Source organism: Schistocerca cancellata, chromosome 1, assembly GCF_023864275.1.
Source record: "Schistocerca cancellata isolate TAMUIC-IGC-003103 chromosome 1, iqSchCanc2.1, whole genome shotgun sequence".
Taxonomy (NCBI): Eukaryota; Metazoa; Arthropoda; class Insecta; order Orthoptera; family Acrididae; genus Schistocerca; species Schistocerca cancellata.
The window spans coordinates 712,036,349-712,061,192 of NC_064626.1; the positions used below are offsets into that span (position 1 = coordinate 712,036,349).

General features: G+C 38.4%; 1 protein-coding gene across 3 annotated transcripts in view; it reads left to right on the plus strand.

Annotated features, from left to right (window-relative positions):
- The window catches only part of LOC126184868 (adenylosuccinate synthetase), a 69,057-nt gene that overhangs the window by 14,459 nt on the left and 29,754 nt on the right, over positions 1-24,844 (plus strand). For all 3 annotated transcript variants that reach the window (XM_049927500.1, XM_049927491.1, XM_049927509.1), the window contains 2 exons: positions 11,677-11,825; positions 17,662-17,867. In XM_049927500.1, the coding sequence (XP_049783457.1) occupies positions 11,677-11,825; positions 17,662-17,867 (355 nt within the window). The remainder of the gene's footprint in view (positions 1-11,676; positions 11,826-17,661; positions 17,868-24,844) is intronic.

A 24,844-nucleotide genomic window follows, 5' to 3' on the forward strand; every position in this document is an offset into this window, starting at 1 on the left:
TATACTCTCTGTTCACTCTGTTCATTAAATACAGTTGGCGTAGTAAAATATATTCCAGTAAGCCTCTAGTCTGTGTGTTCATGTTTTGCAAAGGCCAGACAGCCCAAATTAAGCTGTACTCAGCGAACCAGAGGTTGTTAAACATTTCAAAGGGAGCATTAGGCAATGATTGGCTGAAACAGAGGTGGAACATGATATAAGAGAAATTGGTAGCTTAGTGAGATGAACTATCAAATAGGCAAAATGACAAGGTCCAGTAGAAATCCCTGTATAACACACTGGGTTTCTTTGATGAAAGAACAACATAAAAATACAACAATGGAGTATGGAAAAAGAAAGAAAAAAAGATTTCTAAATAATGAGAGTGAGTGAGTGTAGACCCTCCCAGGGGACACTGCCTTATCACAGGCACCTTCAGTGCCAGGTGGGAGGGTTTGTGTGCTCCATTGAAGCCTAGAGTTGTGCTGGCGGTAGCATAGCTACTGTCAGGGTCACTCAAGCCGGATTGGCTTCGACGGAGGGGAGTGAACCCTAAAAAAATCCAGGTCCTCCAGCATGGAACATTGGGCGTGAGGCACACAACTTCACCCTGGATGAAAGAGCTTGTTACAGAACCGAAGGACAAAGAAATCCGGATGGATGCAGTTGATAAACAGCCTTGACAACGGAAACGGCACACGAATTATTTAGTGACATGGAATGTAAGATCACTGAACAAGCCTGGAGGACTACAGAACCTGAAAAAGGAAATGAAGAAATATAATGGGACAATGGCAGCAGTACAAAGAAGTGAAATGGAAAGGAAGTGGAATATTAGTATCTGGGAGACACACACTGTTTCACAGCTGTGGAAGCAGAGGATATTGAGGCACAGGTTTTCTGGTTGCTAATGCTCAAAATGCTGCCACATTGAACTTTAATCCTGTTAGCGAAAGAATCTGCATACTACGAATGAAAGCCCTTTTCTTCAATATATCCTTCATATGTACATATGCACCAAAAGATGATGCAGAGTCGATGGAAGAAGATGTATTCTATGAGAAACTTGAGCAGGAAATAGCAAGTGGAAAGCATGATATTAAGGTGGTTGTGGGGGACATCGGTGCTCAAGTAGAGAAAGAAATTACATACAGGAAAACAGCTGCTGAGGGGAAGCTACATGGAGTTTCTAATGATAATGGTATTAGACAAACTGATTTTGCCATGAGCAATAACATGATTATTAAAAGCACATGGATGCAAAGGAAGGATATAAGGAAAGTTAGATGGAGCTCCCAAGGTAGGATTGCAAAAAATCAGATTGATCGCATACTCATAGATAGATGCATACATCAGATATATTAGAGGTGGATAGCTGTCATGGTGCAGATGGCGATAGTGATCATTATTTGTTAAGAATCAAATACAGACTGAGGACAGCCAATTATAGATAGACCAAGAGAGCTATTGCACAAAGGTTTGATGATACCAAGTTAAGAAATGATGAAAATGCAGTACAACAGTATAAAACTAACTTGACAGATAGACTTAATGAAGCCGAAGAGCGGGCAGGAGAGGATATTGAAGAAAGATGGGAAATGTTAAAGGAATAATACATGGGACAGCTGAAATTGTACTGGGCAGAAAGAAGCAATCAAGAACCCATAGCTGGTTTGATGAAGACTGTAGGAGGAAGACAGAAGAAAGAATTGAGGCAAGGAAAAGAATGCTGCAGAGGAGAACTAGAGGTACTACAGAAGACTACCCATAGGAGAAGATAAGGGATGTAGGAGGGGAAAAAGAGAGAATTAGAAAAATGGATTGATGAGTTAGCTGAAGGAACAAGGAAATTCTATATGAGGGTTAAAGAAATAAGGGAAGGATTCCAACCCAGAGCAGTTTTCTGTAAAGATAAGGAGGGAAATCTGTTTGGAGGAAAAGATCAAATTTTAGACAGATGGGTGGAGTATTTTAGTGAGCTACTGAATGTGGAATTGGAAAACAAAGGTGGGGTTGATGCCGGTATGGCAGAAGAGGTGGAGCAGGAAGTAAGCAGAGGTGAAGAGAACCAGAAATCAGTAGCAGAACCCACACTGGAAGAAGTTAGTATCAAGACACTTAAAAACAATAAAGCTCCAGGAGAAAACATTACAGCAGAAATAATAAAATACGGTGGAGAAAAACTAGTAAGGGTCTTGCGTGAGATTATAGTGGGAATATGGCGGAAAGAAAATATGCCGAAACAGTGGAGTACAGAAATACTCTGCCCTATACATAAGAAACATGACAAAACTGACTGCTTGAATTATAGAGGAACTGCACTGCCTTGTATAGTATATAAAGTATTAGGAAAAATCATGGCTAGACAGTTAAGAACATACATAGAAGAGTATTTAGGAGACTACTGGTGTGGTTTCAGAACTAATATATCCACTACAGATCAGATTTTCACTATCAGACATATCCTTAAAATATCTTAGGAGTATTACCTGAGTGTCTACCAGCTGTTCATTGATTTCAAACAAGCTTATGATAGGATCAAAAGGGATCAATTTTGGAAGGCAATGCAAGAGACAGGAGTCCTTAACAAACTGATAAGATTGTTTCAAATGAATTTGAGAACAATAATATGCAAAATAAAGATCGAGGTCTCTTTATCAAAGGCATTTGAAGTTAACTAAGGACTGCGGAAGGGTGATGTGCTCTCCACTATTCTGTTTAATGTCGTCTTGGAGAGTGTAATGCGAAAGACACAAAGCAACAACCCTGGGAGAATACTGTTTAATAGTGACTCAGGAGCTTGCATATGTGGATGATATTGATTTGTTATCCAGGAGGAAACAGGACCTAGAAGAAAAGTGTGAAAAAGTAGGAAGGTATGGTGTGGAGATAGGGCTGACCATTTATCAGTCAAAGATCAAGTATATGTTAACATCTAGGAAAAGATATAGTGAAGGAGAAAGAAGCATGACTTTGAATGGAAAAGGATATGTTCACTGTGAGAGCTTTAAATATCTTGGGTCACTGGTAACTGAGAATAAAGGTATGAGAGAAGAAATACATGCAAGAATTGCAGGTGGTAACAGGAGCTACTTCGCGCTGGTTAAAGTGTTTTAAGTAAGGAGCCTTAGTAGGAACCTGAAGCTGATTGTGTATTATACAGTAGTTAGACCTGTGGTGATGTATGGTTCGAATACCTGGACTATGACACAAAATGATGATGAGTTGTTGCTGAGGTGGGAAAGGAAGATACTTAGGAAAATCTACGGGCCAGTGAATTATAGGGGCTTTTGGGGAATCAAAAATAATGAGATCCTAGAGTTGTGCAACAAACCAGATATTGGATGTGCGGATGGATGTGTGTGTGTGTGTGTGTGCGCGAGTGTATACCTGTCCTTTTTTCCCCCTAAGGTAAGTCTTTCCGCTCCCGGGATTGGAATGACTCCTTACCCTCTCCTTTAAAACCCACATCCTTTCGTCGTTCCCACTCCTTCCCTCTTTCCTGACGAAGCAACCGTTTGTTGCGAAAGCTTGTATGTTTGTGTTTGTTTATGTGTTTATCGACCTGCCAGCACTTTTGTTTGGTAAGTCTCATCATCTTTGTTTTTAGATACATTATATTCAAACCAGATATTGTGACAGAAATAAAGAGTAATAGACTACATTGGTTGGGACATGTAGAAAGAATGGTGGAGAACAGCATAGTCAGGAAAGTTTTCAAAGGAAAACCCTGTGGATGTTGTTTAAGGGGCAGACCAAGGACCAGATGGCTAGACAAGGTTGAGGAGGACTCGAGGAGGATGGGAGTTAGAAGATGGAGAGTCAAGGCAGCCTGCAGAGAAGACTGGACGGAGATTGTCTGGGAGACCAAGGCCCTACAAGTCCTGTAGTGCCAAGGAGTAAGAAAGACTGAGCACAGAATGTCTTAAGTGGGTATGGTTAGAGGAGAAATGCAAAACTGTAGCCTACAGGAAATTTAAAGACACTTTTGGAGAAATGAGGAGCAATTTTATGAATGTTAAGAGCTCAGTTCATGAGTACTAAGAAAAGAAGGGGAAGTCTGAAAGTGGAAGAAATATATGTCCTGTTCAAGGGAAACAAATTTGATGCAGTGTTATATAAATGGAAGCAGTAGTAGATGATCAGGCGAGACACATGATAGTGTGTGGCAAAACACAGATGTAAAGCAAAACAAAACTTCGAAAGTATATGACATTCTCTCAGAATTTTTGGAACTTGGGGAGAGCTAGTCATGAGAACTATTGTACCTGCTATGAAAAACGTTAGACATGTTAAATACCTTCAGACTTTAAGAAGCATCTGATAATTCAAATTTTAAAAAGGTCAGGTTCTGACAGATGTAATACTAGTGAACCATCAGTTTAATTACTCGTGACTGCCAAATACTGACATGAATTATTTACAGAAAAATGGAAAAAGCTGGCAGAAGCCAGTGTTATGGAAAACCAGTTTGTATTCCAGAGAAATATTGGAACAAGCGAGACAATAGCCCTACGGTTACCGGTGTCAAAAGACCAACCTATGTTCATAGCATGTGCAGGGTTAAAGAAAGCTTTGTATAATGTTGACTAGAATATGACTTAAGAAATTCTGAAGGGTTAAGGGATACAATATGTGGAGCAAAAGTTATCTAAAACTTGTGCAGAAACTGAACTGCACTTACAAGACTCGAAGGACATGAAAGGGAAGCAGTGGTTAAGAAGGGAGTGAGACAGTAGCCTGTTCTTTGTGTTGTTCAATGTGTATATTGAGCAAAAGAACTTTGATGATTAGTTGAATGGGATGGGTCGTGTCCTGAAAAGAGGTTATGAGATGAATATCAACAAAATTGAATGAGGTTAATGAAATGTAGTAACATTGTGAGGTGACGCTGAGGGAATTTGGTTAGGAAATTGCGCTAAAATGAAAAGAATGTGCTATTTGGGCAGAAAAATTACTGAGTGAGGCTGAGATGCTGAGTCACAGATAGGCACAACAAAATACTGCCACAAATATATTTTCGGCCAAGATGGCCCCAGCTGCCAGAGACTGCAGAGTGTGTGCGTGTGTGTGTGTGTTTGATCTTTGACGAAGGCCTTATTGGCTGTTATTTGTGACAGTCTTTTTGTTGTGCTCTTCGTTACAATGCTGGATTTTCCATTGTTTGACTCAGGCTCAGATAGATGATTTAACATGCAGATTGGCAGTCACAAGAAAGGCATTTCTGAAAAAAGAAATTTAACAGTGAATATAAATTTGAGTATTTTCTAAAGGTATTTATCTGGTGAGAACCGGGGACGATAAATGATTCATAAAGGAAGAGAATAGATTTTGAAATGTGATGCTGCAGAAGAATACTAAAGATTGGGGAGTAAATCAACCAACTAATGACGATGAGGTTGAGAAGAAAAAATTTTATGGTGCAATGTAACTAAAATTAAGGATTGATTCATAAAATACATCCTGAGGTATCAAAGATTAGTTTTTGGTAATGGAGGAAAGTGTAGGAGGGATAAAAAGCATAGGGGAAGATCTAGGCTTGACTGCAGTAAACACCTTCAAATGGGTGTAGGTTGCAGTAGTTGTACAGAGAGTAATAGGCTCTCACAAGACAGACTAATGTGGAGAGCGGGTGCAAGTCAGTCTTAAAGCTGGATGTTACAACAGCAGCTAGTAGATTTTTGAATTTTCTTAGGGGATATGTTTTTTAAACTTATCTATCACTGGTATATATTGTCCATGGAATAATAAATCTAATGCATTGTATAGACCATAAAATCTTTAGGGCTCACTCGATTGGAAACTGTTGGTCCTCCTACATATCTTATTTGGCAGCAAGCTATACCTGAGCTCTAAATATCTTACATGTTTTAAAGTAAACTTCATGGGGAGCAGATCAGAAAATTTTCCTCCACTTATACCAATCCCTTGTCCAGTCAAAAATGGACTATGGGGGCCTCGTTTACTCATCTGCTCAAACGCCTATTTTACACCATCCCAACACAATCCACCTTTGAGGCATAAATTTGGCCACTGGGGCTGTCTGCAGTAGCCCAGTTGAGTCTCTATGCAGACACTGCCAAACTCCTGCAGTGATACCTACACGATTTTCTCTTCAGCCGATAAGTGTGCCATCTATCCCGTATGCCCAACCATCTAGCCTAAGTGTCCTTTTTGATGACTCTGTCTTGTCATTGACAACAGACATTTTAAATAGTGGCTTCTAGAACAGTGCTTCATTTTTTACTGCGAATCTTTCTGCCCTATATCAGGCCACCCAGTACATCCGACAATACAGGCTTCATAATTTTTTATTATGATCAGATTCACTTAATGCCCTCCAGAGTTGTCTGCTATACAAATACATTCTCTTAATACAAAGAATCCATGAATGCCTCCATTTGCTCATTGATGTTGTAGCCAACGTGATGTCCATGTTGGTGCCTGGTCACGTTGGAGTGCTGGGGAATGAAGCTGCTGATGCTGTTGCTTAGGCTACAGTCTGACTACCTACTCCTTTTAGCTATTGTCTCTCTTTAGATCTGTGTTGCTGCATGTCAGAACATCATGTCACTCTGGCATGAACATTGGTTGTCTCTAAGTAGGAACAAACTCTGGAAAATTAAACACATTCCAACGCCTTGGATGACTTCCCCTCACCTCGAGAACATACTTTTAGCTAAGCTGCATATAGAGCACTGTTGTTTCAACCATTGTTATCCAAGTTAAGACTCCACACCACTCTGTGCTTACTGCAACCAACCCTTGGCAGTGCGCCATTTTGTGACTGAATGCTGGTTTTATAACCGTTCACATCTTAATTTATGTTTGCCATTTGAATTATCCAGTATTTTAGCAGGAACAGCATGAGCTGTAGATATGTTTAACTTTTTATTTGTCATGGTGGTATGGTGAAGGAGATATAATTTTCGACAGATTGAGCTACATCCTCCAAGGGGAAGTGATCCTTTTGAGCCAACCATCTTCTCCAGTCTTTCAGGCTCTGAGTGTTATTGACTTGAACTTCATTCGGTAATTGGCCATTTTAAGTTATGACACGGGTGATTATGCTCTCAGTTGTTTTGTGTCCTAAAGCAACAACAAACAAATAATGCATTTTTTTGAATAGTTTGTTCATATGTGCAATATTTGCAATTGCTGCTGCTGTTGGGAAACAGTAATGAAGTAAGGTGAGCAGTGATTTATATTATGCTGTCATTGCTGTTTATTTCTGAGATAGATTTAATTGTTTTTATAGATCTCAGTGTTAATGTAATTTTAAACTGAGTTGTCAAGTGTATTCTCTTGATTCAGTATGCTATTGCATGACTTATGACCTAAATCATTAACTAAATGAAACACATTCTTGCCTTGTTTCACAATGTTTATTATGATTGTACGACCCAAGTTTTGGCTATGAGCCCAGTTTCTAGTACAAAACTGATTGCAACCAAGCAAAGAGAAACACACAAACTTTTTAATCTATTAATTCTTGACTTAAACAAGAAAATCTCTGTTGTAAATTTTGACAGTTACATTTGTATTCCACAAAATTCATTAGGAAAACATTTACTATAACTGTGAATAAACTTACATTGAAGTAGAGTTATGTACACAGCAATGAAGCACCGAAATAATGGCACAAATTCCCATTTGAGTTCGAAATAATTTTCTTAATGAACATGATAAAGCTCATAAAGAATGTCTACGTCAATGCCAGATCTGAAGTTATACATTGTCTACTTATTTCCAGTGATCCTGAAACGCCACTCAGCTGCCACAGTGTCATCTTAGTGTGTGCATGTAGTATTAAGAAAGAATATATTGACAGAATACAGATTGGTCCATTGATCGTGACCGGGCCAAATATCTCACGAAATAAGCGTCAAACAAAAAACTACAAAAAACAAAACTTGTTTAGCTTGAAGGGGGAAATCAGGTGGCGCTATGGTTGGCCCGCTATATGGCACTGCCATAGGTCAAACGAATATCAACTGCATTTTTTAAATAGGAACTCCAGTTTGTATTACATATTCATGTAGTACGTAAAGAAATATGAATGTTTTAGTTGGACCACTTTTTTTGCTTTGTGATAGATGGCGCTGTAATAGTCACAAACATATGGCTCACAATTTTAGATGAACATTTGGTAACAGGTAGGTTTTTTAGATTAAAATACAGAACTTAGGTATGTTTGAACATTTTATTTCGGTTGTTCCAATGTGATACATGTGAACTTATCATTTCTGAGAATGCACGCTGTTACAGCATGATTTCCTGTAAATACCACATTAATGCAATAAATGCTCAAAATGATGTCCGTCAACCTCAGTGCATTTGGCAATACGTGTAACGACATTCCTCTCAACAGTGAGTAGTTCGCCTTCCGTAATGTTCGCACATGCATTGACAATGCGCTGACGCATGTTGTCAGACGTTGTCGGTGGATCATGATAGCAAATATCTTTCAACTTTCCCTACAGAAAGGAATCCTGGGACGTCAGATCTGGTGAACGTGCGGACCATGGTATGGTGCTTCGACGACCAATCCACCTGTCATGAAATTGCTATTCAATACTGCTTCAACTGCACGCGAGCTATGTGCCGGACATCCATCATGTTGGAAGTACATTGCCATTCCGTAATGCAGTGAAACATCTTGTAGTAAAATCAGTAAAACATTATGTAAGAAATCAGCATACATTGCACTATTTAGATTACCATCGATAAAATGGAGGCCAGTTATCCTTCCTCCCACAACGCCGCACCATACATTAACCCACCAAGGTTGCTGATGTTCCACTTGTTGCAGCCATCGTGATTTTTCCGGATTTTCTTTTGCCCAATAGTGCATATTATGCCGGTTTATGTTACTGCTTTTGGTGAATGACGCTTAGTCACTAAATAGAATGCGTGCAAAAAATTTGTCATCGTCCTGTAATGTCTCTTGTGCCCAGTGGCAGAACTGTACATGACATTCAAAGTCGTTGCCATGCAATTCCTGGTGCATAGAAATATGGTATGGGTGCAGTTGATGTTGATGTAGCATTCTCAACAGACGTTTTTGAGATTCCCCATTCTCGTGCAATTTGTCTGCTACTGATGTGCGGATTAGCTGCGACAGCAGTTAAAACACCTGCTTAGGCATCATCATTTGTTGCAGGTCATGGTTGACGTTTCACATGTGGCTGAACACTTCCTGTTTCCTTAAATAACGTACCGTATTTACTCGAATCTAAGCCGCACCTGAATCTAAGCCGCACCTGAAAAATGAGACTCGAAATAAAGGAAAAAAAAATCCCAAATCTAAGCCGCACCTGAAATTTGAGACTTGAAATTCAAGGGGAGAGAAAAGTTTTAGGCCGCACCTCCAAATCGAAACAAAGTTGGTCCATTGTAATATGAGACACAATTTAGGTCGAATGAATGACGATACAGCTACAGTAGTTTGGTTCGAGTCGAAAGCTTAGCAGTTAAGCTTTACCAGGTAGCCATTGCTATGCGTCAGGCGCTCCGTCCGTATTTATACAGATACCCTTCCTTTTTCACGTGCTTCGTTTGGTTTGAATCGATTGCTTATTTTTCTTTGATCTGATAAGTGCCGTTTTCTATGTTATAGGTGTTTACGTCAGTCACTCTAAGCTGAAAATGCATTACTATACTGTGTCATGCATTGTTTGACGCATTCAATAGTGCGTGTTTACGGCCTGTCGTTGCTCGCGGCATGCCTTGCTTTTGTGCGCGCTACCGCCGCCTACAATTAAAAAAAGAGAGGAATCGTCTCATTAGCGAAACAATGGCAAGAGACTGCTATTTGTTGTTACTTACACTGCTGCTTTCTTTGATAATGATCAACAATAACCAAATAATAGACTGCATATGATAGAACATGTTCTGAACGAGAGTTTGGCGAAAATTTTTCTCCGTTTGAAACTCTTTGCGGCCGCTTCTTTAGTACATCAAATTCTGCACAGAAATTAGTCATCTTAGATTTAAAAATCTAGCCAGTTGCCGTGCTTCATTTCTGACTGTATCACTATTAGGCATAAGAGTAATACGAATATAAACATGACACTATACGTATATTCTTCCGCGTTTGCTGTTGTCTCACTCTAGTTTTGTAGTTTATTTGGCAGACGGGATTTAAATGAGATAGAAGCAAACACGAAAGAATACATGGCAAAATGTTTATATTCGTATTGTTCTTATGGTGAAGAGAATACTGCATGTGATTCACATTTCATCAGGTTCCTATTAGCAACCATCACTTCTCACAGGTAGGAAAAAATTCAGAACGTAGAGTTGGCCATATTGACAAAAATCCCAGTATTACCAGTCGGATTTTCGTAGTACATTGAAATTCGAAGATGAACAATACGGAATTTGTATTTACTTCGTTGGATAATGTATGAAAAAGCAGTGGTCGAAACTCGGGCGGAGAAAAAAAAACTCGTCTTCCAATTTTTTTTTAATTTTATTTACTGACGCAGAGGTTTTGGCGCCAGTATTTATCTTTGTGCGTACAAAGGATGCCTGTGTAGCGCTACATATATTTGACGGCAGAAGTTAGTTGTGGCGGCACCTATCAACATTTTTCAGAACTTCCGCTTGCTTTGCACTCGATTCTAAGCCGCAAGCGGTTTTTTGGATTACAAAAACCGGAAAAAAAGTGCGGCTTAGATTCGAGTAAATACGGTAACTATCTGGCGAACTGTCCAGACACTTGGATGATGTCGTCCAGGTTACCGAGTAGCATACATTGCACACACCCGTTGGGCATTTTGATCACAATAGCCATACATCAACACGATACTGACCTTTTCTGCAGTTGGTAAATGGTCCATTTTAACACGGGTAATGTATCATGAAGCAAATACCGTCCGCACTGGCGGAATGTTACGTGATACTACGTACTTATACGATTGTGACTATTACAGCGTCATAACATAGTGAAAATAGTGATCCAACTAAAACATTCATATTTGTTTACGCACTACATGAATATGTAATAAAAAATGGGGATTCAGATTTTAAAAAAATGCAGTTGATATCAGTTTGACCTATGGCAGCGCCATCTGGTTTACCCCTTTAAGCTAGAAGAGTTTCATTCTTTGTAGTTTTTTCATTTGATGCTTATTTTGTGAGATATTTGGCCCGGTCACTATCAGTGGACCACCCTGTATACTGATGTCAAATGAACTAGTGTGCTCTATATAGTAGATTTCCCCAACCCCCCTTTTTATAATTTTTGCCTCAAAATAGTTGTTGGTGGAAACTTGTCCATTATCTATTAAACATTTTCTGAACTTATGTTGCAGTTTTTATGTTGAAAACTGCATTAAATTAAATGTGGCATACAGGCTAGGCTACACTAAGTCAAACATTTACCAAAACCATTTGTTGGCTTCACCAGATTGCAACCTTTCAACATAAGCTAGACTTCATGCTTTGTGACTGGTTAGTCTGTCACCACAGTCAAGATTTCAGTGGGAGGAGAGGGGGCGATTCATTATAACACTCCAGTCAGTTGTTCGCAGTGCTGTTGAAGCAGCAGAAGGGAGGTAAGATGGTTCAGTGAAATTTGAGTGAGACATTGCCTTTTGTCAGACATTGCTGTGGGTTGCCATTAAGACATTGTTAGCACAGATCTGTATTTATTTATTTATTTATTCCACTTTTATTTCTTTTTGTCTGCAGCAAGTCGATGGGCTCCAAGAACAAGAAAAAGGAAAACAGTCCCTTGGTACAACGAAGAAGGGAATTGGGCCAACATATTCATCGAAAGCAACACGCAATGGAATTCGTGTTGCTGATTTAATAGGAGATTTTGAAATATTTGCTGAAAAGTAAGTAAATAAATTCACAACTATACCTCCAAACAGAACTGTAGATAGATGTCCAAACCCACCAAAGTCTTGTTTAACTTTAAGTATCTATTGAGCCTTAAAGAAACTGTATGATAGTGGTTAACGTTTTATTCCTAGCATGACTAGTTGTACAAGGCAAATCATAGAAATGGTGTATACACAATTCTGTTTTGAGAAACTATAAAATGTTTTTTATTCATGTACATTTATCAGCTTAATAGAGTTCTAAATATTAATATGATAAATAGAAATCTACACTCTAAATCAGTAAGAGAAGATTCTTGCAGCACTTTCCACTGCGCTGCATGAAAGAGCTTCAAGTTTCTTCACTGCTACTGTCCTTGCCTGACAAACTACTTTATTTGCTACTTTGTTTCATCTGTCCTATTCTTTGATCTTTGTCTCTTTCCACACCATGGTTCAAAATTTTTTAAAGTCTGATGTTACTGATTTAACAGGCTCAACCATGTCTCATTCTATAAGAGTTCATTTTGATCAGTGATACATGTTTCAGTTCGTGCCCATACATGTTAAGTGGCATTGAAGTGGCAGATGAAATTGTTGGGGATGATGTGTCTGTGGTTTTGTGCTATGGAATCAGTTACTTACTGTATTCTGTGATTAATATCTTCCTCTTGATTCTAAAACTTTCATTTCATTCAACCAGACCAAAAGTTCTTGCTTTCTTAGAGACAGTTTGTGTCTTTGACTATAGGTGACGGTACAGCACAATACCCTTCAGTTGCAGTATCAAACAGCTGCAGGTGAACAACAGTCCAGTTGATAAATGTATAAGCATCCATTTCTTGTGATACTTTGTAGTTAATTTATATTTAAAAAGACTTACCAAACAAAAGCGCTGGCAGGTCGATAGACACACAAACAAACACAAACATGCACACAAAATTCTAGCTTTCGCAACCAACGGTTGCCTCGTCAGGAAAGAGGGAAGGAGAAGGAAAGACAAAAGGATATGGGTTTTAAGGGAGAGGGTAAGGAGTCATTCCAATCCCGGGAGCGGAAAGACTTACCTTAGGGGGAAAAAAGGACAGGTATACACTCGCGCGCGCACACACACACACATATCCATCCACACATACACAGACACAAGCAGCTTCTTTTTAAATATATTTTTCCTACGTGGAATGTTTCCCTCTATTATATTCAGATCATTAATTTGTAGTTAATTTTTTTTAATTGTTGGTGGCTGAAAAGATCAGCATAGTTTCAGGCAGAAACACTAAAAGTTAGCTGCAATTGATAGTTCTGTGTGTGGAGTTGCTCCGAAGCTTACAAATACGCTGCATTGTCCTCAGAACTGATCATGGCCATTTGGTTCGTAGTCCAGTGGAAGAACTGAACCAGAGACCTCGAAGATTGTGGCAAGCTAGGCTGTGATTTCCCGGACTTGCACTGCAGGGCAGAGAACTGTAGAGCCTCTAAATAGGTCAGATGTGCAATACACATCAGATGTTGCTACCCAGATAGCTGACTGTGCCAGGTGCACACAAGGGTTTTTAGATTGGGCAACCCTCCATCCAATACAGATAATGACAGCTGTAGGAAACCAAGAAATATCAGTGTAAGATCGAAAGAAATGGCTCGCATTAAAGTCTTAAACTGCCGAAGCACTTGCAACAAAGTGCCAGAGTTTGAAGTGCTCATGAAAAGCATTGAACCTCGCATAATACTAGGTACAGAAAGCTGGTTGAAACCCGAAATTGAAAGCAGTGAAATTTTTGGGGGAAATTTAAGTGTGTATTGAAAGGACAGGCAAATGGGAAATGCGGGTGGTGTATTTGTCACAGTAGACAAGAAACTCAAGTACACAGAGATAGAAAAGCTGCATGTGAGATTGTTTGCGAATAATCAGTGTCAGGAGTGGGCATAAAATAATCGGATCCTTCTATCACTCATCAGTCTCATTTCCTGATTTAATTGAAATTTTTAGAGAAAACCTCATTTCACTTGTACATAGGTTCCATGATCGTGCTTTAATCATCAGTGGAGACTTTAATCATTCAACATTTGGGAAAATTACAGTTTTGTTAGTGGTGAGCTTGATAAGACATTTTGTGAAACTTCACTAAATGCCTTCTCTGAAAATTACCTAGAACAGATAGTTAGGAACCCCACTCATGATGGAAATATATTAGGTGTAATGGCAACAAAGTGACCTGACATCTTTGAGAATGTCCACATCGAAAGTGGTATCAGTGGTCATGATACAGTAGAGGCAACAATGATTACAAAGCTACATGTGACAACTAAACAAAGCAGAAAGATACATATGATCAGTAAACAATATAAAAAATCAGTAATGCCATATCTCAGTGAGGAACTTTCAGCACAGATCAGAAGCATGTAGAGGCTAAAGAAACAGATAGCTGCATAATAGGTGTAAAACAAAGTGTAGGGCTACAAATAATGAGATGCTGAATGAAACATAATTGGCTGTCAAGAGAGCAATGCGCATGATGTGATGCCTTCAGTGACTACTGTAGCAGAATATTGTCAAGTGATCTTTCACAGAACCAAAAGAAATTCTGGTTGTATGTAAAGGCTGTTAATGGCATCAAAGTTAGTGCCCAGTCCGTAACAAATGAGACAGGAAATGAAGTTGAGGATAGCAAAGTAAAATCTGAACTGCGTAACTCCATTTTCAGATGTTCCAATTGCACCAGTTTAATTCTCATAACACTAAAAAGATAAATGCAGTAAGGGTTAGTGTTGAGAAACAGCTGAAATAATTGAAACTGAACAATGCTCCATGCCCTGACGGAATCCCTGTCAGATTCCATACTGAATTTGTGGCCAAGTGAGCCGCTCTTCTAACTATAGTGCATCATAGATCCCTGGACAAAAAATTGTGTCCAGTTCTTGGAAAAAGGCAGAGGTCACATCTGTCTACAAGAAGGGCAGTAGAAGTGATCCACAAAATTACAGGCCCATATCATTAATGTCGATATGCAGCAGGATTTTGGATATCGTGTTCAAACATTATGAATTATCTTGAAGAAAACGGTCTGTTGACACAGTCAACGTGGGTCCAGAAAACATCATTCCTACGAAACACAACTAGCTCTTTTTTTCACATGAAGTGTTGAGTGTTATTGACAGGGGATTTCAGTTTGATTCCGTATTTCTGGATGGCTTTTGACACTGTACCACACAAGCGGCTCATAGTGGAATTACGTGCTTACGGAATATCGTCTCAGTTATGTGAGTGGAATTGTGATTCCCTGTCAGGCGTTACAGTTTGTAGTAATTGATGGGAAGTCATCGAGAAAAACAGAAGTGATTTCTAGCATTTCCCAAGGTAGTGTTATAGGTCCTTTGCTGTTCCTTATCTATATAAATGATTTGGGAGACAATCTGAGCAGCTGTCTTTGGTTGTTTGCAGATGACGCTGTCGTTTATCGACTAATAAAGTCATCAGAAGATCAAAACAAACTGAAAAAGATTTAGAAAAGATATCTGAATGGTGTGAAAAGTGGCAGTTGACCCTAAATAACGAAAAGTGTGAGGTCATCCACATGAATGCTAAAAGGAACTCATTAAACTTCAGTTAGACGATTAATCAGTCTAATCTAAAAGCCGTAAATTTAACCAAATACCCAGGAATTACAATTACGAAAAACTTAAATTGGAAGGAACACACAGAAAATGTTGTGGGGAAAGCTAACCAAAGACTGTGTTTTATTGGCAGGACACTTAGAAAATGCTACAGACCTACTAAGGAGACTGCCTACACTATGCTTGTCAGTCCTCTTTTAGAATACTGTAGTGTGGTATGGGATCCTTACCAGATAGGACTGACGGAGTACATCGAAAAAGTTCAAAGAAAGGCAGCATGTTACGTATTATCGCGAAATATGGAGGAGACTGTCACAGAAATGCTACAGGATTTGGACTGGAAATCATTAAAAGAAAGGCGTTTTTCGTTGCGACGGAATCTTCCCACGAAATTCCAAACACCAATTTTCTCCTCAAAATGCGAAAATATTTTGTTGACACTGACCTACATAGGGAGGAACGATCACCATGATAAATAAGGGAAATCAGAGCTCGTATGGAAAGATATAGGTGTTCATTCTTTCCGTGCGCTATAAGAGAGTGGAATAATAGAGAATCGTGAAGATGGTTCGATGAACCCTCTGCCAGGCATTTAAATGTGATTTGCAGAGTATCCATGTAGATGTAAATGACTATAATATCAGTGAGTCGCCATTGGAATCAGCCGGCTTATAAAAATACTTGGGTGTAACTGTTTGCAGGGATATGAAATAGAACAATCGTATAGGCTCGGTCGTGCGTAAAGCAGGTGCTTGACCTCAGTTTATTGGTAGAATACTGGAGAAGTGCATTTGCAAAGGAGATTTCTTAAAAGTCACTCGTGTGAGCTGTTCTAGGATATTGCTCGAGTGTGTGGGACCCATATTAGATAGGACTAAAGGGGGATATTGAACGTATACAGAGAAGGGCAGCACGAGTGGTCACAGGTTTGTTTAATCTGTGGGAGAGTGTCACAGAGATTCTGAAGTGGGCAGACTCTTGAAGACAGATGGAAACTATCCCGAGTAAGTCTATGAACAAAGTTTCAAGAACCAGCTTTAAATGATTACTCCAGGGATATGCTACAAGCTCCCAAGTATTGCTCACTTAAGGATCGTAAGGATAAGATTAGAATAATTACTGTATGCACAGAGTCATTCAAACAGTCATTCTTTCCATGGTCCATATGTGAATGGAACAGGAAGAAAGCATAATAACTGGTACAATGGGGGCGCACTCTCTGTCATGCACCTCATGGTGGTTTGCAAAGTATAGATGTAAATGTAAACATTAACTCATCTTCCAAATTGTTAAAAGAAGCTTGTACTTGAGAGGGAAAACATTGTAAGATATTCAGTGTTGGAAATGTTTCTAGTACCATGAGATGTCATGTTTGTAGTATGCATAAGTTTTGTTAAAGTCATATCAATAACTTTGTGGTGAGTTAGATTATGATGATCATGGTTTTAGTACTTCTGAATGTTGATGTTGTGTTGTACATGTCTATTATAGTCCATCTCAAAAGTCTTTTGGAAAACGTCACTCATCAATTCTCACACTACTGTATTGTTAAATTAAAGGAGGTTATCTCAAATATACATATACATTACATACTAGATCAATTTCTGTATTTGAAAGATTTCACCGAAAAGTATTAAGATCTCTGTAAAAGGAGCACTATACAGAAATTCACAATTTGGTTTAGTAAATTTTTGTATCCTAAGTAAATGTTGCTACTCTGTTTTGTGAAGATGATGGCCACCTAGTAATGTTTCTCTAAATTTCTGAAGATATGATAAAAAACTTATGATTCTATGGAAAATGAAAGATGGAATGACAGTGTTATGAAACGATAGATTGCTACTCACCATATAATGGAGACATTGACCCACAGGCAGGCACAACAGAAAGACTGCTAAACAAGTAAACTTTTGGCCAAAAGCTTACTTGTTCAGCAGTCTTTTTGTTGTGCCTGCTTCATGACTCAACATCTCCACTGTGTGGTGAGCAGCAGTCTATCCTTTTCATAATATTGTCTTTAAACCTATCATTCTTATACTTTCAGATTTGTTAACCATGTTAAGGTAAAGAAGTTAGTTTAGCCAGAGAGTTTTTCAGTATTACTAATTTTCATTGTCATTTGGTGTTCATTCCAAATATAAAAATATAATACTGGTGAATTCAACTTCATAATTCATTATTTACAAACGAACACAGTAAGGAGAGTAGCCTGCTTAAAAAATATTCTTTTTTGTTGCAGACTGAAATCTCTAGTAAGAATGTACCAGAGAATGTTTCCTGAGCTTAAGGTTGATGTTGAGTCTGAATTAGTAAGGTACAAAAAATATGCTGAGCGAATTCGTCCATTTGTTGTTGAATCTGTTTCGTACCTGCATACAGCTTTGCGTATGGGGAAAAAGGTTTTAGTAGAAGGTGCAAATGCAGCAATGCTTGACATTGATTTTGGTAAGTCATTCCTGCATTATCTTTGCCTTGTAAAACAAAACTAACAGGGACACATTTTTTAGTTTATGTATGAAGTAAACTGTGTACTTCTTAATGAGGCAGTATACATTTGTTTTAATTACATTTATTTAATCATATTTATGGCTTTGACAATCCTGTTTCATATGTGTAATTTGAAGAATTGAGGCATATCCAACTTAAAAGGAATAGTCCAATCTGACTTCCTGAAGCCGGCTGCTGTGGTCGAGTGGTTCTAGGCGCTTCAGTCCGGAACCACGTGGCTGCTAAGGTCGCAGGTTCAAATCCTGCCTTGGGCAATGATGTGTGTGATGTCCTTAGGTTAGTTAGGTTTAAGTAGTTCTAAGTCTAGCATTTGAACTATTTTTGACTTGCTGTGAAACCCACACTAAACTTTTAATGCAGGAAGAATACAACAAAAAAGACCAAATATTCTTCAGTAGCACCCATACATGATCTGCACTTAGGCGAGCCCTCCACAGGGTGACTCTACTTTCGCAGTATCAGCATATCACAGCACACTCAGTTTCAGCTGCTACTATACAGTGCAAGCATTTTCAAAAATTGTTGAAGTTACTCATATCTGTCATGCGGAAAACAGCTAATGACAGCGTTTTGTGCAGCCTTTCCTACCTAGCGCATGATCGGCCGTGAGGAGAGTGTTGCGCCGTGTACTCCAACAAATTCAGAGTAACAAATGAATTTGGAGCACCTAAACCATACAAAAATGTCAAGTATCATTGTTTTGAACAAGAGGCACTTCATATTGACAGCTTAAGTGTTGCATATATAATTCTAAGGTGACTAGCAAAAGAAAACAATTCAAGGCAGTGTTTGGTGTTACATTAGACAACTTTCATCTGTGGTCGTCAGTGAATCAAAATCAGCCAGACATATGGATCAAAGTGCAAAGTGGTCAATGGAATCCAAACAAATTACATGATGGTAATCTGGTGGTAACACAGCCCAAAAACAAACAGCTGGAAGACGTGTGTCAAGCAAATTGCTTATTAAAGGAGGTAGAATAAAGTACACATACTACTAATTCCAGTCTGTGCATATTCCCAGAACGTGGGCGGCGACTGTGGGTGCTGCGATACGCTGATACTGCGAAAGTAGACAGACAGCCTGTGGACAAGTGCAGATCATGTGTGGGTGCTAGCGAAGAATAGTTGATCTTTCGGGGAGTGCCTGAAATAACCAAACAAGAACAAAGAATGTTCAAATACCATATCTTAAAACTTGTTTAGGAAATATAACAGCGGCAATTAACATGTATTAAAATGCATCACTAATAATGCCCATATAGTGGTGGTAGCCTAAGAGAAACAACATGAACTAAGGATATTTAGTGACTTAAATGAAGACCACTAGATACATACCTTATAGCAAGGAGAATAGATTCAGTTGGAAGGAATAAAAACATCCACCAAATAAACCTTAAAAATCTAAAATATAAATTATAAAATTCTTTTCAGAACCTTTGCTTTTCACAATTCAGAACTTAAAAACCCTAGGATATTTAATTTTTAACAAGTTTTTAAAATGTACTTGAAAGCATGGTATTTAAAAAAAAAACTAGACTTGTGCGTTATAACCATAGAGTAGCATATAAACCGTTAAGAGAAAAACAGAGTGAAAGGAAGAGGGGGGGGGGGGGGGAGACTATGGTGGGGGAGGAGTAAATGGGAAAGGCCAAGGGGGAAAGGACAGCATGATGTTAACTTACTTTTACTTAGATGCTATAGTACCTTAGGAAAGTTCCGTTACTAGGTAGCAGCCATGGAAGAGGTGTGGGCCAGATTTTGCAGGAAAAATTAGGTGACGTGTACCAGGTCACAAACTTTTTCAAGCCAAGTGCATATCTTAGCCATGTGGTAGAGGATATAGGTTCCTTGTGCAAGGATTTTTCAATGCAGGGTCATGTGATGATGATGGGTGGGAGTGGGGAACAGTATTGGTAGGGATCAGGGCTACAATATTGTGACCTGGTGAAAATAGCCTCTGCAACAACCCATACCAATGTTGGGCTGGTGCCTGCTTTCGTTCGGCATCTGGTGCCTACTTTCGTGTGGCATGATCAGCCCTAGTTGAACCGCTCTGTCAGGAGGGTAAATATGGAGTTGGATCAGTTGCGTAGGGCGGCCACTCTGTCAGACATTGGATTGGTTCCTATCGAGGCTATTGATAGGGGGGATTTCACAAAGCATGGCCTACACCTCAATAGGGAAGGGAAGGGTAAATTGGCAGGGTTGTTAGTGAAATCCATAAGGGGGGACACTAGTACTCATGGATGTACCTCTTTTTTAGACTAAAACCAGTGTCCAATGAGAAGCTCAGGCAGGCAGGTGCTAAAGAGGTACAAAACTCACAAGATTCTCACAACAGTAAATAAAATAATGATGTTACCGTATTTAACCAAAATATTGGGTGGATTAAAGAAAAAAGTAGATTCTCACAAAAGTAAAGAGAAAATAATGTTACCATTTTTCACCAAAATATTCCAGGATTGAAGAATAAAGTAGGTGAGCTCCTGGTTTGTTTAGATGACATTGAATGTGATAATGTAATAGATATACTATGCCTGTCTGAGAATCACATTGTGTCTGATACAGAAAAGGTAAATATCAGTGGTTATAAACTAGCTGCACATATGAGTAGAGAGAATAAGGTGAGAGGAGGAGTTGCCATATATGTCAAAAGTTATCACTGTGTAAAAAGCATAGATACAAAAAAGTTTTGTCTAGAGCAACATATAGAAGCATGTGCCTATCAACTTAAACTGAAGGAGGGCTCTTTTATAACTGTAACAGTATATAGGTCCCCTTCAGGAAACTTTTATTTATTCCTGGAAAACTTGGATGCCTTGTTGTGCTATCTGTCAGATAGGGGAAAGCAAATTATTATTTGTGGGGACTTCATTGTTGATTCACTGAAAGAGTGTAATAGGAAGAATGGCCTAGAAGTCTTGCTCGGTTCTTTCAATTTGACATCTGTCATTAATTTTCCTACTCAGGTTGTAAAGGACAGCAGCACATTGATAGATAAAACTTTTATAGACCAAGATAAGTTTAAAAACAAATTCTTGTCCTGTTGAGAATGGCCTTTCTGATCATGGTGCTCAGCTAGTTACAGTATATGACATAGCTCCACTCAGTAATTCAAAACTACACTCCAAAGTTGTGCAACCAATTAAATTTCAGGGGAAATCTTCAGCAGTTAGACTGGGATGAGGTGTACAAGGAACCTGATGCTAATTTAAAATATAACTTATTTCATTATACACTTGTAAGAGAATTTGAAAACTGTTTCCCCAAGAAAGCAGTTAAATCTAATTATAAGAAACCATGTAAAAAACCGAGGCTTACTAAAGGAATAAAAATACCTTGTAACCACAAAAAGGAACTGTACCTAACAACGAGTAAGAGTAATGACCCAGAAACAGCCAAATATTATAAAAAACTATTGTGCTACATTGAGACGGGTTATTAAAAAGTCCAGAAGCATGTGCATCACGTCTGAGATTGTTACCTCTGATAACAAAATCAAAACAATTTGGAATATTATTGCAAGGGAGACAGGGCAACCAAGAGTACAGTATGACGGCACAATCAAAGCGAATGGAAACTTGACAAACAAGAAGCCGGGAGTCGAAAACATTTTGAATAATCATTTTTTAAATGTTGTAGAGAAAATAGGATCTAAATGTTCATTAGAAGAAGCAAGGCAGTTAATGGAAGAGGCCTTATCCACACAATTTGATAAAATTGAAATTCCACCCACCTCTCCTTCTGAAATTGGGAAGATGATAAACTCTCTCAAAAATAAAAGCTCACGTGGAATTGATGGCATTTCCAGCAGGATAATAAAAGCTTGTTCCCAAGAGATAAGTGGGATTCTTAGCCACATATGTAATAGCTCTGTGAAGCAGGGTATTTTCCCAGATAGACTGAAGTATGGCATTGTTAAACCACTGCATAAAAAATGGGATACGTCTGATGTCAACAACTACTGCTCAATCTCTCTTCTGACTGCCTTATCCAAAATTCTTGAAAGTGTAATGTATTGTAGAGTAGCTTCACACCTTTGTAAAAATAAAGTTTTAACAAAATGTCAGTTTGGTTTCCAGAAAGGTTTTTCAATGGAAAATGCTGTATATACTTTCACTAACAAAATATTAAATGCTCTGAGTGACCGGAAGTTACCCGTTGGGATTTTTTGTGATCTCTCAAAGGCTTTTGATTTTGTAAATTATGGAATACTTCTAGATAAGCTCAAGTGCTGTGGTATGAATGGGACAGTGCTCAAATGGTTTAGATCATACCTAACAGGAAGAGTGCAGAAAGTTGAAATAAGCAGTTCACATAATATGCAAAAAACTGGTGAGTTCTCAAACTGGGGAACAATCAAGAATGGGGTGCCACAAGGTTGGGTCTTGGGTCCTCTGCTGTTCTTAATATATATCAGTGACTTGCCATTCTATATTCACGAAGATGCAAAGCTGGTACTTTTGCCGATGATACAAGTATAGCTATCACACCCAACAGACAAGAATTAACTGGTGAAATTGTAAACGATGTTTTTCAGAAAATCATTAAGTGGTTCTCTGCAAATAGGCTGTCATTAAACTTCGACAAAACGCAGTACATACAGTTCCACCCAGTAAATGGAATGACACTATTAATAAATGTAGACTCTGATCAGAAATCGGTAGCTAAGGTAGAATATTCAAAATTTCTAGGTGTATGCATTGGGGGGTTGAACTGGGAAAAACACATGGGAGATCTGCTGAAACGTTTGCAAATTTTGGTGATTTACATCTCAGTAAATTAGCTTACCACACCTGTTTTCATTCTCTGCTTTCGTATGGCATCATATTCTGGGGTAACTCATCATTGAGTAAAAGTGTGTCCATTGCACAAAAGTGTGTAATCAGAATAATTGCTGGAGCTCATCAAGATCATCCTGCAGACACTTACTTAAAGAGCTAGAGATCTTCACTGTAGCCTCACAATATATATATTCACTTATGAAATTTGTTATTAACAATCCGAACGAATTCAAAAGTAATAGCAGTGTACATATTTCAATGTCTTCTTAGGTGAAAAATTACTTTTATAAATAAAAAGTAATTCGGGCCAACATATTGTGTGTTTACGATAAGTTGAGCTTCAGCACAGGGAGAGCAGGAAATGGAGGAGGAGGTCACTTCGTTAAATATTGGTGCAAGAGGGGAAATGTTTTGCTATGCTCGTTTTGTATTATCACGTAATAGGGGAGAGAGTGTGGCAGATATGATACGCGAGTTGGGATGGAAGTCATTAAAGCAAAGACGTTTTTCGTCGCGGCGAGATCTATTTACGAAATTTCAGTCACCAACTTTCTCTTCCGAATGCGAAAATGTTTTGTTGAGCCCAACCTACATAGGTAGGAATGATCGTCAAAATAAAATAATAGAAATCAGAGCTCGAACAGAAAGGTTTAGGTGTTTGTTTTTCCTGCACGCTGTTCAGGAGTGGAATGGTAGAGAGTATGATTGTGGTTCGATGAACCCTCTGCCAAGCACTTAAATGTGAATTGCAGGGTAATCGTGTAGATGTAGATGTATGCTGTATTAATTTTGGTTCAGACGGTGCTAGGATTTGCATTCGTTTCTCATAAGTTACTCTATTGTTATACAAACTTGAAATGCATCTCTAAAGTGTAAACCTTGGGTGGTCCACTATAAGTGGCATGTGGAAATAACAATATATGAGAAAGCGTATTGTAGACACATCTGTGTTCAAACATGGTGCTTATTTGTGGTGATGAGTAAGAAAATAAATTAAGTCTGTTATAACACAATTATTCAGTGATTTGTTAAGGTTTGTGATGTCGGTAAACAGAACAAAAATGACATAACGTCTTCAGATTTCTATCTACAAGAGGGGAGGTGGGGGGAGGTGAAGCTCTACCAACTTGAACTGTACAGACATGTACCACTCACGAGAATGAACCGAAACTCAGCATGGCATTAACAAGGTAATAAAGGAAACATTTAAAAAATATATTACGTACGTGTGCCATACATTCTGTATAGTGATGACCTGCAATTTTGGTCACTTTAACATCAGTGAAACTAATTTTTTGTTCATTATAAAGTGGCAAGTCAGTGCCAGTTTGTCTTCACTTGTGTTGCTTGTCCACATGTCCATTGCGACACTCAATCAGTTACATTTTGTAATGACTTCTTCTAATTTACTTTTTATCTCCTCATATATTTGGATCAGCGTCTATGGCATGAACAGATTTTGTAAAACCTTGATGGCCGAAGTTCTGTATGGTAGCATTTCGGTAGCGATCATTTGTGCATAAAGAGAATAAAGTTTTTTTTTTACTTTTGAAATAGTGTTGTACAACTGACTTGTGTTAAAATTATTTTTTAAAGAGCTTCTCAGTTTTTTATTTTATTTATTTATTTATTTATTTATTTCACTTGCTCTAGCTCATAATTTGATCCCTCACCTTTCATTTTTATTACTAATCCATGGTTCTCTAGTTTTTCACCATGCTCCCTTTTTAAGTGGTCTTTTAAATTAGTCGTATTCCCTGAATTTTTTAATTCTGTGCTACTGATGGTACTCTTCACAAACTGACTGTTATCTGCCTCTTTCTTGAAAAAAGTCCGCACAGATAATTGTTTTTTTGGTATTCGTTTTCAAAACAATAACAAAAATCTCTATTTATGCACTTCTCACATAAACAAAGTAATCTTCAAAGTGCGGGATTTCCTTTGCCAACAGACTTTCGGCGCCACACAAGAAGTCCTGATCATTTCATGTCAGCACCATTCGGAATACTTCGTGGCGACTGAGCTCTTTATCTCACTGCTGCCAACAGCAATTCAACAGTTGTAGCTTTATAGTTGTGTGGCAAAGAATAATCATGTTGTTGTGTGATGTTTAAATACTGAAATGAGT